The sequence below is a fragment of the Homarus americanus genome, unplaced genomic scaffold (genome assembly GCF_018991925.1).
Source record: "Homarus americanus isolate GMGI-L3 unplaced genomic scaffold, GMGI_Hamer_2.0 scaffold26351, whole genome shotgun sequence".
NCBI classification, from domain to species: domain Eukaryota; kingdom Metazoa; phylum Arthropoda; class Malacostraca; order Decapoda; family Nephropidae; genus Homarus; species Homarus americanus.
The window spans coordinates 370,373-385,372 of NW_024724368.1; the positions used below are offsets into that span (position 1 = coordinate 370,373).

The window sequence follows — 15,000 nt, forward strand, 5'->3', positions numbered from 1 at the left end:
TGGTTGGTAAGGGGGCAGCTGTTACCTTCCCGCCCTGCCATTCGGTCCAATATAGTTTTTGACTGGCTCAGAAACATATAACTCCTGGCAAACCAAATAAAGACCCAAGTTGGCCTTTCAAACTTGTGGTGACGGAGGGGAGTTGGTCCTGGTGGTGAAAAGCGCACGTATGAATCTTTCCGGTCTTTTAGTTATTGACAGAGAGAGAGAGAGAGAGAGAGAGAGAGAGAGAGAGAGAGAGAGAGAGACCTCCTTTGTGTAAAACATCTGACAGAAAGCTCGTGGGAATGAAGTTAGTGCCTTACGGGTTGCTGGAAGTTAAATGTTTTTTTTTTGGGGGGGGGGGGTTAGTTTTTTATCTTCAAGGCCCATGGTGTAAAATTTATGGCTGAAGGGGTTGCTGGTATAAAACCTGACAGAGACCCTTGGTGTAAGATAAATGGGGAGAGTTTGCAGGCAGATATATGCAGAGATTTGTTGTATACAAGACAATAATGGAAGGACCACTGACAGATGAAGTTTGTTTTCAAAAGATCCTTGCTGTAAAATTCATGGTTAAAAGCTTTTTTAGTGTAAAGAATAACGCCATACTGTATAAAATTTATGTAACTAGTGTTAGTAAGACTCATTACGGCGCATTTAAGTCAGACAGAGACCTCGGGGATAAAATTAATAGTCAAGGGTTGCTGGTATAAAATTTTCTCTTATAAACTCTGGTATAATCCCATCATCTATAATCTGGCAATAGCGCTCAACATAATGGGGGTGACGGTGAGTGGGCGCAGGGTCTTGTCTTAGTAGTAGTGATGATAACGTTGGAGGGTGGTAGCACTTCTCAACTTAAAGTAGCATTAACAGACTCACTACTGACCAGGAGTTGCATATATTCCCCAAATAAATAGACGAAAACAATCCAAGAAATCCTTAACAAAAAGTACAAGTGTAAACATTAGATACGATAACTTTACAACTCTTAGACGGCAAGACGGATAATCAATTAGTTGCTTGACACCTCCAACTCATAGACGACCAGACGGATAATCAATTAGTTGCTTGACACCTCAACTCATAGACGACAAGACGAATAATCAATTAGTTGCTTGACACCTCCAACTCATAGACGACAAGACGGATAATCAATTAGTTGCTTGACACCTCCAACTCATAGACGACAAGACGGATAATCAATTAGTTGCTTGATACCTCCAGACAGACAATTCCAACGTAAGGAAATAATAACTATAAACAAATAAAAATAAAGATAAGAAGATAAATAGAGGTAATAAATGTATATAACAGATAAGAAGTGAGAGCAAGAGATGTGTTAAAATAACTCACGGACAACAAGCAGCTCCCCCGCCCCGGAGTCAGTGTGGAAAGATGGCGACTCGGCTGACACTTCACACTTGTACTTCCCCGACGTCTTGAGTGACACTTCCTTCAACGTCACTTTCCTGTCGCTGCTTTTGCCCATCTGTAAGGGAGAGAATGTAGTCTTATAGATTACCTTAACCAAACGAGTATACAAACTAAATTGGAAACCACACGTCAGTGAAGTTGTCATCCTCCAGTTTCCGTCTTCCACCTCCTCCGCCGACTCAAGTCCCTCGAGTTCCTGCACACGAGCTCCCTCAGTGTTTACACAACATTCATACTTCCCAAGCTCAATGCCTCCCCCCTGGTCTTCCTCCCTAAATGCCACACAACGTAAACACCTAGAAAAAGTGCAAAAGAGGGCATGCAAGATTATTCTCTCCCTTCCTACTCCACATATCAAGAAGCGCTCAACACACTGACCCTTTCGACTCTCACTGACCATCACCACGACCTCATCTGCAAATTTGGTAAGAAGCTTCTACACCATCCCCGACACCGGCTCCTACTACCACCTGAGATCCCCTGTCCGAGAATTGCTGTTCGACACCACAACCGCATCCAGCCCATACGTGCACGAACTGATCGCTATAAGAACAGCCCAGTCCCAACCATTGTAAAAATTATCAATAACATGTAATAAATCAGTGTATTCACTCCCAGTAAACACTGCTCCTTACACTGTCACTATGTTGAAATGAACTGTAGTTTGAGCTGATCCCCATCTAAGTTATTATATGTCTTATTTGTGTCACTTATGTTACTTGTATATTATTTGTAATTCGTAACCCATTCCCCAAATATGTAACTGTATATTTTCAGCCTTCTGGCTGCCAAGCTCTTTCAATAAACCGTTAATTATTATTATTATTATTATTATTATTATTATTATTATAGTAGTGTAGGGAATGATGGTGGATAGTGGCAGCGACAGTTGTGTAGGGAATGATGGTGAGGATAGTGACAGTGAGAGTAGTGTAGGGAATGATGGTGAAGATAGTGACAGTGAGAGTAGTGTAGGGAATGATGGTGAAGATAGTGACAGTGAGAGTAGTGTAGGGAATGATGGTGAAAATAGTGACAGTGACGACAGTGAAGTTACTGATGGTGAAGGTAATATACCTACTGATGGTGAAGTTAGTGACAGTGATGATAGTGAAGTTACTGATGGTGAAGATAATGAAGAGATAGACAGAATATAAACTGATAACGAAACTAGTCAAAGTAGCAATAGTGAAGAAAAACACTATTAACACACCTTCTTCGATGGTCAATAACACCTGGGGACAGACAGACAGACAGACAGACAGACAGACAGACAGGATGATGGTGAAACTATACGGATTATTACTTATTTTTTTCCCACTAAACAAAAGAGAACAAGAGGGGATTATGTCCGGACACAATAGCGCCACCGGGAGAAAAAAAGTCCAACAATAGCAAGGTGAATTTTGTATATGGGTGTATGTCGGTCCGTGTAGGATTGTGTGTACGTTGTAGAGTGAGAACGGACACACGTACAGGGTTTTATCTTCATCAGTGGGGATTAAACATGTATGTGTGTGTGTGTGTGTGCTTTGACAGGTGTACGTGAGCGTCAAGGCGTGTGGTGTGTGTATGTGTGTATGTGAGGAATTGCTTGAGTACTTTAAAAATTTATAAATTCCGTCTGCATGTTGGCATCTGGAAGTGCTTATAAATAAGTCAGTTTAATTCAGTCTTTTTAGGCATCTACGTGTGTGTGTGTGTGTGTGTGTTTATAATGGCTGTGTATAGCTTGCTAATGTCAACAATTTCATCGTGTCTTTGAAGTATTTCTTGTATTTCATCGAACTTCAAGAGCCTCGTCATATATCCTCACAAAGTGGAGCAAACTTCAGTAGTTTTTAAGGATTTACCCAACAAAAAATTAATTACATCCTGCACCAAGGTTACAAGATTAGTTATGGAAGCATTCATAACCTGAGGTTGTCTAATTTTTTGTTTTAATAACGAGATGAAGAAGTCTTTCATATTCGTGATTTTCATACATTAACACTAGCCATGATATTTATTATATAATCTTTCATTTATAAACTACAGCAACATACAGGGATATACTGTCGGGTTTTTTAACATCATCAACAGAGGTACAAGTTACATAACAATCGAACCGTGATATCCGGAAGTTATAATGACGAAGCCATCTACTTCTAAATTTCGTTTTCTGTCATATTAAAATCTCCCAAAGTTCAAATTTTTTTTAATGCTCACACATTTCTATACGAATCCGCTTTCCTATAAGGAAAGTATAAACGCACTCGGTCGAGTTGATTAAAATACAAGTAAAACTTCGGGAGTAATTTAAAGCCCCGAAAGCAGTCACTCAGCGTCCCACCTATGGTCACGTGACTATACGCAGCCAATCAGAGGCTGCCCGAACACGCCATCTATCCACCAGACTCAGAAGTGCTCACGGAAAGTTGTTGATAGTGAGATTTTTGCACAGTTTCTGTGGATTATTACGCTAAAATGAGTTACACTGAGAGTGAAGAGGGTCCTAGTACATCTGCTGCACCTATAAGTAAGCGTCTACGGCCTGAAGATACAGTAAGTGGAAACGCAGTGTTGTGAGCAATAGGGGTTGGGTGTAAACGGGACTGCCCAGTATGGGCCAATAGGCCCGCTGCAGTTTCCTCCATTTTTATGTTCTTATGTTCTTATGAAGGAAACGCGAAATAATGGAAAGATTACCCTGTGTTGGTGTACAGAAACGTAACATTCCTGCTCGTGTTATTAAGCCTTTGTGTAGGTTGGGTGAAACAAAATAAAATAGTTTATGATTTCTGGTAATTGGGTGATTATCACACACAAACTCAGAGCTCTGATCACGTAAAGAAAAGTTGCGTTAAGGTCCGGTGTAGCAGTTAAAAGTGAAATCTAGGTAAAAATGAATTGTTTGCCCAACATATCGTACGGCACTCCCGTCTCCCGGCAGAACGCTCTGAGATTCCGCGGTAAGCGTAGCTGGTGAGTGCCGACTGATAGTGGCATTATATTCGACTTTCATGCGTTTGGTTGTATAATAATTCAATTAATTAATTGAGTTGTTGGAAGTGAGTCTCTAGGGGTTATTTACCAATGATAACTTCTCAGACGAAGACTTAAAACTACGTAAAATGAATTAAATTCAATTGTGTCGCTATTATCCATTTCCGCCTGTTATATATGGGGTTCAAAATGCTCAGAATGGGGAGATCTAAATGTTTATAACTCTAAGGCGCGCTATGTCCTAAAGTAATATATATATATATATATATATATATATATATATATATATATATATATATATATATATATATATATATATATATATATACCTCAGGGTAACACTCGCTAAACTGTACTATAATATCATCCACACAACATCCTTACCTTAAGGTAATACTCACCAAACTGAATTAAAACATTATGATTTAAGCAATACCAAACATATAAGCACGTACGTGTCATAGGAATGCATGTCCATCATCTGAGCAGAACTAACTTCAGCTGAGGCTGACTGCGGAGCAACGCCAACCACTTGCTGTCCGCCGCTGTCTGAATGAGTCGTACGTCTGGCACTTCATTTTTACCTAACACTTCACTTTAACTGCTACACCGGCTAACCCGCCATTACGTGGTATCATACTCTTAAAAACAGTGAACATCAGGTGTGTGGGACTAGATTTTTTCATATAAATGGTATTAGTGAACTGCGTGTGCGAACAGTAAGCAAACAAGATTGGACCATTGGAGGAAGACATATGTTCTAGACACACACACACACAAAAGTAAGATTAGCGAAGAGCGAGGCTGCTCGCGACTACATCGCCTCCCCGCAGGCTGCCTGCTGTCAGCAACCATTACATAGTCGGACATACAGTAGGTTTACATAGACACCTGCCAACTAACCTTACAATCATTAACCACTATCCACAACCACCATCGACAACCAGTAAGTACAGAACTATGTTATGTTATCATGAGTATGTATGCATTGTTTTATTTTGAGTTCGTATTTGGAGATGTTGGAATTTCAATTTAATGAAATAAAACCTAATCGCTACAAAATAGCAAATATTCTATACTACACCAGGGTATATATATATCCGGTTAGTTATCAAATTCAGTTCTTTTTTTTACATTAGTTATATATATATAGCAATTATACACGTTATCCACAAAGCATATTCAGAGACACGAACCCATGTAAATAGCTTAATTTGAACTAAAGTTATGGTGGCTTCTAGGTTTAAAAAACTTCAACGGATTTTTTCTCAAAAGTAGGTTTATGCGTCTGACAGTTTGCTAACCCAAGGTGTGACAACTCAACAACTCTCCATAAACCACATTCCACCAAAATCCTCAAAATGTCAACAACCCAAAAACAAAACATAACTGAATAATGAATGTAGACAGACAAGCAACGTCCTTGTGTATATATTCATCAACTACACGACCTTGAGGGGAATAATAAAAAGGAGAATTGAGAGAAGAAAAAAATTAACGGGTTGAGCTTGACCACAGGGGGTAGTTGTTAGGTTAGGTTAGGTTAGGTTAGGTTACGTTCAGTAATTGGTAGTACCCCAAGGTTCAGTACGTGGACCATTATTATTTATTATATAGAAAAACGACATAGATATAGGCGTAGACAGCAACGTTAGTAAATTTGCTGATGACACTAAAATTGGGCGTGTAATTAAATCTGACGAGGACTCCGCAAAACTACAGGAGCTAAAAAAAAAATCGCATGGTCTGAAAAATGGCAGATGAAATTTAATGTGGACAAATGTAATGTATTTAATCTAGGAGATGTAAACAGAGAAACCAGATACCAGATGAACAACGATGTTATAGAGAAATCCGACTGTGAGAAAGATTTAGAAGTAGTGATAAGTAGGAATCTTAAACCAAGTCAACAATGTGTATTTGCTCGAAACAAGGCTAACAAAGTAGTTGGGTTCATACAAAGGAGTGTTATTTACAAGACTAGCGAGGTCATCCAAACACTATACCTTGCGCTTGTGAGACCTCACTTGGATTACGCAGTTCAGTTCTGGTCACCGTACTACAGAATGGATATAGAATCCTTAGAAAGAATTCAGAGGAGAATGACATGACTAATCCCGGGCATTAGGAACCTTGAGTACAGAGACAGGTTAAAGCTTCCTAATTTTCATTCCCTCGAGAGACGTAGTGAGGGGCGATATGATAGAGGTGTATAAAAGGAAGTCAGGGCTAAACAAAGGTGATATAACAAAGGTACTCAATCTATTCAACCAGGAGCGAACTCGTAACAATGGTTTTAAATTAGATCAATTTAGATTTAGTCGCGAAATAAGTAAACTCTGGTTTGGAAATAGAGTAGTGGACGAGTGGAACAAGTTTCCAAACATTCATCATTAACTCGAATACGCTGGATAGCTTCAAACATAGGTTGGACTGCCCAGTATGGGCCAATAGGCCCGCTGCAGTTTCCTACATTCTTATGTTCTTATGTTGGCTTAGCTTAGGTTAGGTGAGGTTAGGTATAATGGAGTTATATGTTAATCCGGTTAAACTGAAGGACGAATTTGGGTCGACAGCAACAGCCGACGGAGAGAAAAAGTCGACCTTGTAATGTCCAGCGGTCAAGCGGACTCAGCCTGGTGGCTAGCGGGACTTGAAGCGGGTGTCTTGTGGATGTGTGTGGGTAATTAATTTGAACAGTTAACTTGGGGTACTGAAACATTAAGTTAGTTTTGGTTATTTAAGTTGAATTCAGATATTAGATGTTAAATGTTAACTTCAAACACTCGGGTAAATATTTTGCTGCGGATATTTAGGTTAAATAAGTTTGGGATATTGGATGTTAATTGATACTAGATGTTAACAATTAAGATCTACATGTTAGTATTAATAGTTACTCTTGGATACTGGGAAAAGCGAACAACTGTGAAGAGATTGGATGATTGGAGCTAACTGTAACAGGAAGATTATATTTAACTTTTAACCGGTTATAGACAGTGTGGTTGTATATTCTTGTTAAACAGTCATTACCAGTCGTAGTTCATGACAGGTGACAGTCACAGTGGCCACAAGACACAATGGCCACAAGACAGTGGTCACAAGACACAGTGGCCACAAGACACGGTGGCCACAAGACACAGTGGCCACAAGACACAGTGGCCACAAGACACAGTGGCCACAAGACACGGTGGCCACAAGATACGGGAAAGTCTTCGAGGTAGTAGATAATGACGAAAATTACGATGTTATTTACTTAGACTTCAGCAAAGCATTTGACAGAGTACCGCATCAGAGGTTTCTGAGAAAAATTAAGGCTCATGGTATCGAGGGGAAAGTTTTAAATTGGATACAATCATGGCTCACCGATAGAATGCAGAGGGTCAGCGTAGATGGTGTTAAATCTGAGTGGGGTCGTGTACTAGGCCCACTCTTGTTCATAATCTACATACACGATCTAGATACTGGGATCAGCAGTGACATAAGCAAGTTTGCGGATGACACCAAAATAGGGCGGCAGATTAATTCAGGGCAGGATGCAAATGCATTACAGGAGGATCTAAATAAACTGCAGGGGTGGTCTGAAAAATGGCAAATGAAATTCAACACCAGCAAGTGCAGCGTACTTAATATTGGGAGAACAAATACTGTCAATGTATACAGCCTGAACAACATCAGCCTAGAGAAGTCGACTTGTGAAAGAGACCTAGGGGTACTTGTAAGCCCGGACCTACGGCCTAGAAAACAGTGCGTTAATGTTCGAAATAAGGCAAACAGAGTATTGGGTTTTTTATCTAGAAGTGTAAGTAATAAGAGTGCAGAGGCCTTATTGCAACTATATCTTGCGCTAGTCAGGCCGCACCTCGATTATGCGGTTCAGTTATGGTGCCCTTATTATAGAATGGATATCAATTTACTAGAGTCGGTGCAGCGAAGAATGACAAAAATGATTCCGGGACTTAGAAACCTTCCATATCAGGATAGGTTAAAGAAACTAAACTTGCATTCCCTAGATAGACGAAGAGTGCGGGGAGATATGATAGAAGTATTCAAGTGGGTGAAAGGAATCAATAAAGGTGATATAGATAAAGTTCTTATAATATCCGAGCAGGATAGGACTCGGAACAACGGATTTAAGTTGGATAAGTTTAGGTTTAGGAGGGAGATAGGAAGGAACTGGTTTACAAATAGGGTGGTGGACGAGTGGAACAAGCTTAGCAACTTTGTAGTAAGTTCTGGAACGCTGGAAAGTTTCAAAAGGAGGCTGGATATATTCATGGATGATAGAGAGTGGTAGTAACTCTCGACAGGAGCTGCCATGCACAGGCCAACCGGCCTATTGCAGACTCCTTATTTTCTTATGTTCTTCTTATGTTCTTATGAGAACACCAGGGCATCTCTTAGCTGCTTGGTAATAGTGTTAGCTCGAAAACCATTCTTAACCTCGAATAATAGTGACGAGTATTTCCCAAAGATAAAAACTAACAAACTTGATATACCGAGGGAGTGAGTAAGTGAATCAGTATCTCTTACCAACAGCAGCGACGTAATGGTCAATACCCATCTACTAAATCACTGAATTTTTACTGCCAGACGTATCGCCACTCACGTTTTTCATCCACAAATCTTCACCTCGAGATAATGTTCCTTCGCTTCAGGATAGGAACATATCTCTCACTCATGGAGGTCAATCCAAATCAACCAATTGAATGAGGTAATTCGTTTAGCGCCTGTCGTGAGCTCCTGAATGCCCCTGGTATGTAAACAAAGATGGCTGACTGGTGAATGTTTACAACGCAGCGCCATTCAATTTGTTATGTTTTCACTTATACCTCATTTGTTTCCTCTCTTTGTTTACATAAACGTTCCTTCATATTTCATAAATTTTCATACACAGTGTTGTAATGTAATACCAACAATTGTTATCCAATTTTATGCACTGGAATGTAATGCAATTAAAATCAAGTCCCAAATATTCCTGCATTAGTTATCCAATTTCATGCAATAAACTATCATACACTATAACGTAAGCCTGAATTCTTGTATAAATACACCTCAAATTTATCCCTACACAGCAGTACACACACAAAATAATAAATATATAGAACCAGCCAGGAAAAATAGTGGTAGTAATATTGGCCGCCCTGTCACAAACCTCTACTGAAACAAACAACAACACACACACACACACACACACACACACACACACACACACACACACACACACACACACACATCTACATAATAATATTTTACCCCAAATTTATCGGTGAATTACCCCGACTTTCCGAGGCCCGAAAGAGTCGAAAGAATGTTCCCTTGCCAACCAATAGGACTACGCTATCGTCCATTGGTTTGTTGCGATTGGCTGCTCGTGCGTTGAATAATTATTTTTGATCGTGTTTTAGTATGCGTCTAGCGGCTGAATATTATGTATAGACATAAGGGAGGTATTACTGTAGTACTATAAAATAATGGAGTTTCGAACTTATTGTATCGTAGCCATTTAATACTTGAACTAATTTCGCACTAAAAAGACAATTATAAACGGGTTAATACCAAATAAATGAGACTATTTTAATTGTTAGTGTGTAGTGGCTGGGAGTTTCAAGACAAGACGAGTAAGGGAATGAAGGAGGTGATTGGTGAAATAGATAAGATGATGAAGAATGACGTGTGTTGCGAATGGGGTTAAAGAGAGGGGGAGGAGGAGAAGGTAATAAACTGTTTTTTATTAGTTTAGTGATCGTGGAAATAATGATAGGGAGGAGGAGGAGAGAAAGACATGAAGAAGAGGTGAGGTTTAGTTTGGTTGACTTAGTGTTGGTTAGGTTTGGTTAGGTTACTGTAGGTTTGGTTAGGTTTGGTTAGGTTTGGTTTGGTTAGGTTAGGTTAGGTTAGGTTTGGTTAAGTTAGGTTAGGTTAGGTTAGGTTTGGTTAGGTTTGGTTAGGTTTGGTTAGGTTAGGTTAGGTTAGGTTAGGTTTGGTTAGGTTTGGTTAGGTTAGGTTAGGTTAGGTTAGGTTTGGTTAGGTTAGGTTTGGTTAGGTTTGGTTAGGTTTGGTTAGGTTAGAAGATACTACAAAGACGGCGAGTTTATACAGTATATAGACACAATAACACGATATCGTTCCCCCATATGGTGTTTCAACAACACGTCCGTAAGATAAAATTTAATAGAGAAATATGAGTCAATTAGAGTCAGTCAACATCGTCTCAAGTCACTCACGATCGCTATTCAAAATGTCTTTAATTATTTAACTCGATAGTAATCTTTAATTAATTGAACCAATATCTTGTTTAAAAACTTCACCTTAGTTGTGAGTTTTTCTTGACCTTTTCTCCTGAGTTGTTGTGGTTGGTGGTGTGTTGTTGACGTTCGGTTATTATTGCCGTACTGTTGTACTGTATATTAGGTAAATTAGTTAATTTCGTCTTTATAATTCTCGCTATTATTTTCAAGGATTATACAACTTGTAGATGTTATTAAGATTATTATTAATGTTGTATAATTATTCTATAATCTTTCCGTCGAGTCCCTCACATGTAAACTATAAATTACATTACAGTATACCGTAGAGGCTACAGTTAGAGGGATAGTAAAGATACTGTATATACCACAGGTAGGGGGGGGGTAAAAACTGGCGCTCTGAAACTTTTCATTGACGACTCACTGACCTTTCCGGGTTCAAAGGTCACCAGAGTGCTGGACCTCGGGAGAAGGGAAGACTATTAGACACGAACACGGGTCTGTTGATGATAGAGGTAGACTGTAATTCAAGTGAGGAGTTTGACCTTCACGTCTATGTGGGTGAGGCCCTCAAGGATCACATCACCATTAGCTTTATCAAACGCACCCTGGAAATCAACAAATAGGGAGGTGTTGGTTGAGGTGGTGACCGATGCAAGGAACAGTGCTCTTCCCAGGGCGAAAATTATGTAGATCTGGATGCAGGCAAGTGTCAGTCTTCCAGTGTAGGGAGTATCGAATCAGGTGTTCCATTATCTTGGAGAAGCAGGAGATGAGAGAAATTGGGCGATAATCGTCGTGTTTGCCTGGCGTGGGCGGTAGTGACAGGTTTCCATGCTTGAGGCTGCTGTTTCTTGGCATAGAGAGTTTGCAAAGACAAAGAAAGGGTCACCAGGGGTGGCAACAAGAGCCTTTAGAACATAATGTTATGCCATCGTCTCCAGGTGCAGTGGACCCTTCGCTCTGAACTGCATTTATTAGCTAATTCTCGCAGAGTGAAGGACACGTCAGGATCAGCGGGAAGGACTTGGCACTCACAAATGACCTGACGACGGTGTTTGTAGGGCGAGGGTCAGGTCCCTTACAGCAGTACGTATAGCTCAGTGTTGGATACAGTCTCCTGCCATGTGTGAGTGAGCCCCTCAGCACGGGCAGCAGGTTGTGGGTAGAGCGCTGCCCCGGAGGTAGTGCCCCTAACACAGTTAATGGTCCAATATACGTCTCCCGTAGATGTGGACTGATCAGTGGAAATAGTGAAGTCAAACAAAATCGAAGACTTGGTGGATAAATTAAGTTATATTATGTTAAAAATAAAGGTTAAATTAGTTTAGGGTATAATTAAAATTGGTTGGTTTAAGTCAGGTTAGACTGGTGTATTAAGTGTGGTATTTAATAAATTACTGTACTGAGTGGGACGTTTTGCCAATGTCATGCTGTGTTAAAGACCAATCAACGCACACCATTCCCGCATACACGTGGATAATACCAAATTACTACCTGGGGACGCTGCGCCACACTCCCTCACGTGTTATGAGAAGTAACAGTTGAGCTGAGAGAGAAAGACGCTCCCAACTCCCGCTAATGGATCTAAACTTCCTCTAACTGATGACAAAACTTGGGAGTGGCAACCCTTCTTTCCTCTCCTCCCCCTCCTGCTGCTTCTTTACGCCCCCATTCCTCCTCCTGGCTCTTTCCTCTTCCCCCTTCCTCCTCCTGGCTCTTTCCTCCTCCTGGGCTCTTTCCTCCTCCTGGCCCCTTCCTCCTCCTGGTCCCCCTTCCTCCTCCTGGCCCTTCCTCCTCCTGGCCCCTTCCTCCTCCTGGTCCCTTCCTCCTCCTTTCCCTTCCTCCTCCTGGTCCCTTCCTCCTCTTGGCCCCTTCCTCCTCCTGGTCCCCCCCTTCCTCCTCCTGGTCCTTCCTTCCTGGTCCCTTCCTCCTCCTGGCTCTTTCCTCCTCCTGGCCCTTCCTCTTCCTGGTCCCTTCCTCCTCCTGGCCCCTTCCTCCTCCTGGCCCCTTCCTCCTCCTTCCCTTTCCTCCTGGCCCCTTCCTCCTCCTGGTTCCTCCTCCTGGTCCCTTTCTCCTCCTGGCCCCTTCCTCCTCCTGGCCCTTCCCCTCCTGGCCTTCCTCCTCCTGGCCCTTCCTCCCTCCCTTCCCCCTCCTCTCCCTCCTCCTGGTCCCTTCCTCCTCCCCGGCTCCCTTCCCTTTCTCTCCTGGTCTCCTCCTCCTGGCTCTTTCCTCCCCTGGCCCCTTCCTCCTCCTGGCTCTTTCCTTCCTTTCCTCCTCCTGGCCCTTCCTCCTCCTGGCCCTCCCTCCTGGTCCCTTCCTCCTCCTGGTCCTTCCTCTCCTGGCCCTTCCTCCTCCCTGGTCCCTTCCTCCTCCTGGTTCCTCCTCCTGGCCCTTCCTCCTCCTGGTCCCTTCCTCCTGGCCCCTTCCTCCTCCTCCTGGTCCCTTCCTCCTCCTGGTCCCTTCCTCCTCCTGGTCCCTTCCTCCTCCTCCTGGCCCCTTCCTCCTCCTGGTCCCTTCCTCCTCCTGGTCCCTTCCTCCTCCTGGTCCCTTCCTCCCTCCTGGTTCCTCCTCCTCCTGGTCCCTTCCTCCTCCTGGTCCCTTCCTCCTCCTGGTCCCTTCCCTCCTCCTGGTCCTTCCTCCTCCTGGTCCTCCTGGTCCTCCTCCTGGCCCCTTCCTCCTCCTGGCCCCTTCCTCCTCCTGGTCCCTTCCTCCTCCTGGCCCCTTCCCCCTCGTACTCCTGATCCCTTCCCCCCTTTGGTCCCAGCTATACCAGATGATTGGACCACCACACTACCACTCTACCTTACGACTTCATCACTTCACCACCACACTACCACATTGTTACACTATACCTAACCACTTCACGACTACACCAGTACATCACTACCCATAACAGTAACAACAACAAGAATCTAAAAGAATACTGGCTTTGGAATTTATATTTAAGCATTTCATCTAAACAATAAACATCATAAGTCAAACACATGTATGACCTACCACCTCATCAACCACCACCACCGCAGGTCAAATACCTACACGACCCCTCCTCCCCCTCCTAAACATTCATCACAATACTCACGTCGACGTGGACGCCGGGCAGGTCAAACACCTGTATGGGCGGGGTGTCTGCGGGCACGTAGCGAAAGAACTCCTTGATGCCTTTGTACCACTTGAGGGAGTAGAGTTGGTCCCCGTCTAGCTCATACTGACACTCCAGCTCCACGCCCTTCCCCTTGATCTCATGGGGCGGCACCACCACCTGCTTCACCCTCAGGCCCTGGCACCCTGTGGGAGGTGATGACGGAGGTGTTAGTACATCACTAGCTACTACACATACACACTGAAAGAGGCATAAATGGAGACCATGTTAAAGAGGGAATCTAAACTAATAGGAGAAATGTTGATTGGTTAACACTGGTTCAGGTATGGCTTGGCAACACCGTTTTTATGCTTGGAATCTAACAAACTGAAGGAGGCACTGACGAAGATGATACCAATTCTGAGGAAGTTTTAGCAAAGACAAAACTATGTGTTTCCGTATGACGAAACACAAAGACAGAATTACATAGAAGAATGTTAGAGAGAGAAAAAACACGATAACTGGAGAGAGATAGAATGTCTGTTCTAGAATGACACCTCCATTATTACCTTTATAGGCTATAGAGAGTCTCAGATTTTGGCAAGAGTCCCAGCATAGTTTAGATAGAAACCCTGAAGGCTATTGAAGATACACATAGCAATTTCATGTCGATAATAATTTACTCACTGGAAACATAACGTGATGTGTACTGTTTAAAGAGAGAATTAGTAGTTCGGGAATGAGTTATTTTACGCTACACAGAGAGACAGATTGTAGATTCGATTGGTCTTCCTGGCTGTAATTACTCTACCTGACAAAGGATCTACCTGGTAATGAGAACGGGCCACCCCACCACAGGTAATATATTTAGGTTTCATTATCCTGTAGAAGGGGCGAATCAGTTTGAATAGGTCATCATGGCTCTCTCTCTCTCTCGCTCTTCTATCGTTTCTGGGAATTGCTGTTGTTTCATTTTGTTCACTGGTTGCAAGAAGTTTACTTGGTTATACCTGGAGAATGAGGCACAGACAGGGGGACTCACTTCATGCATAAGTAAGATCGCAGTTGTTGTCATTAAAGCCAACATAAACCCATCGTGTCATGAATATTTAACTCCGAGTGACTCTTCCCTGTAGCACGATAATGGTCGTCATGTGTTTCTTTTGATAATAATAACTTAGTGTCTTGATGGATACACCACACCTGTCACGCACCTGCCTAATGGGCGCCCGGCAGTGGTAGTGTGTCGCTAATACAAATACTGTAGTA

The 15,000-nt window shown here is 42.3% G+C and overlaps 1 protein-coding gene across 1 annotated transcript in view; it reads right to left on the bottom strand.

Annotated features, from left to right (window-relative positions):
* The window catches only part of LOC121864111, a 57,393-nt gene that overhangs the window by 10,785 nt on the left and 31,608 nt on the right, over nucleotides 1–15,000 (bottom strand). Inside the window, exons 2-3 of the mRNA XM_042363025.1 lie at nucleotides 13,732–13,937; nucleotides 1,339–1,474 (exon numbers count right to left, since the gene is read on the bottom strand). Coding sequence (XP_042218959.1) covers nucleotides 1,339–1,474; nucleotides 13,732–13,937 — 342 coding nt within the window. The remainder of the gene's footprint in view (nucleotides 1–1,338; nucleotides 1,475–13,731; nucleotides 13,938–15,000) is intronic.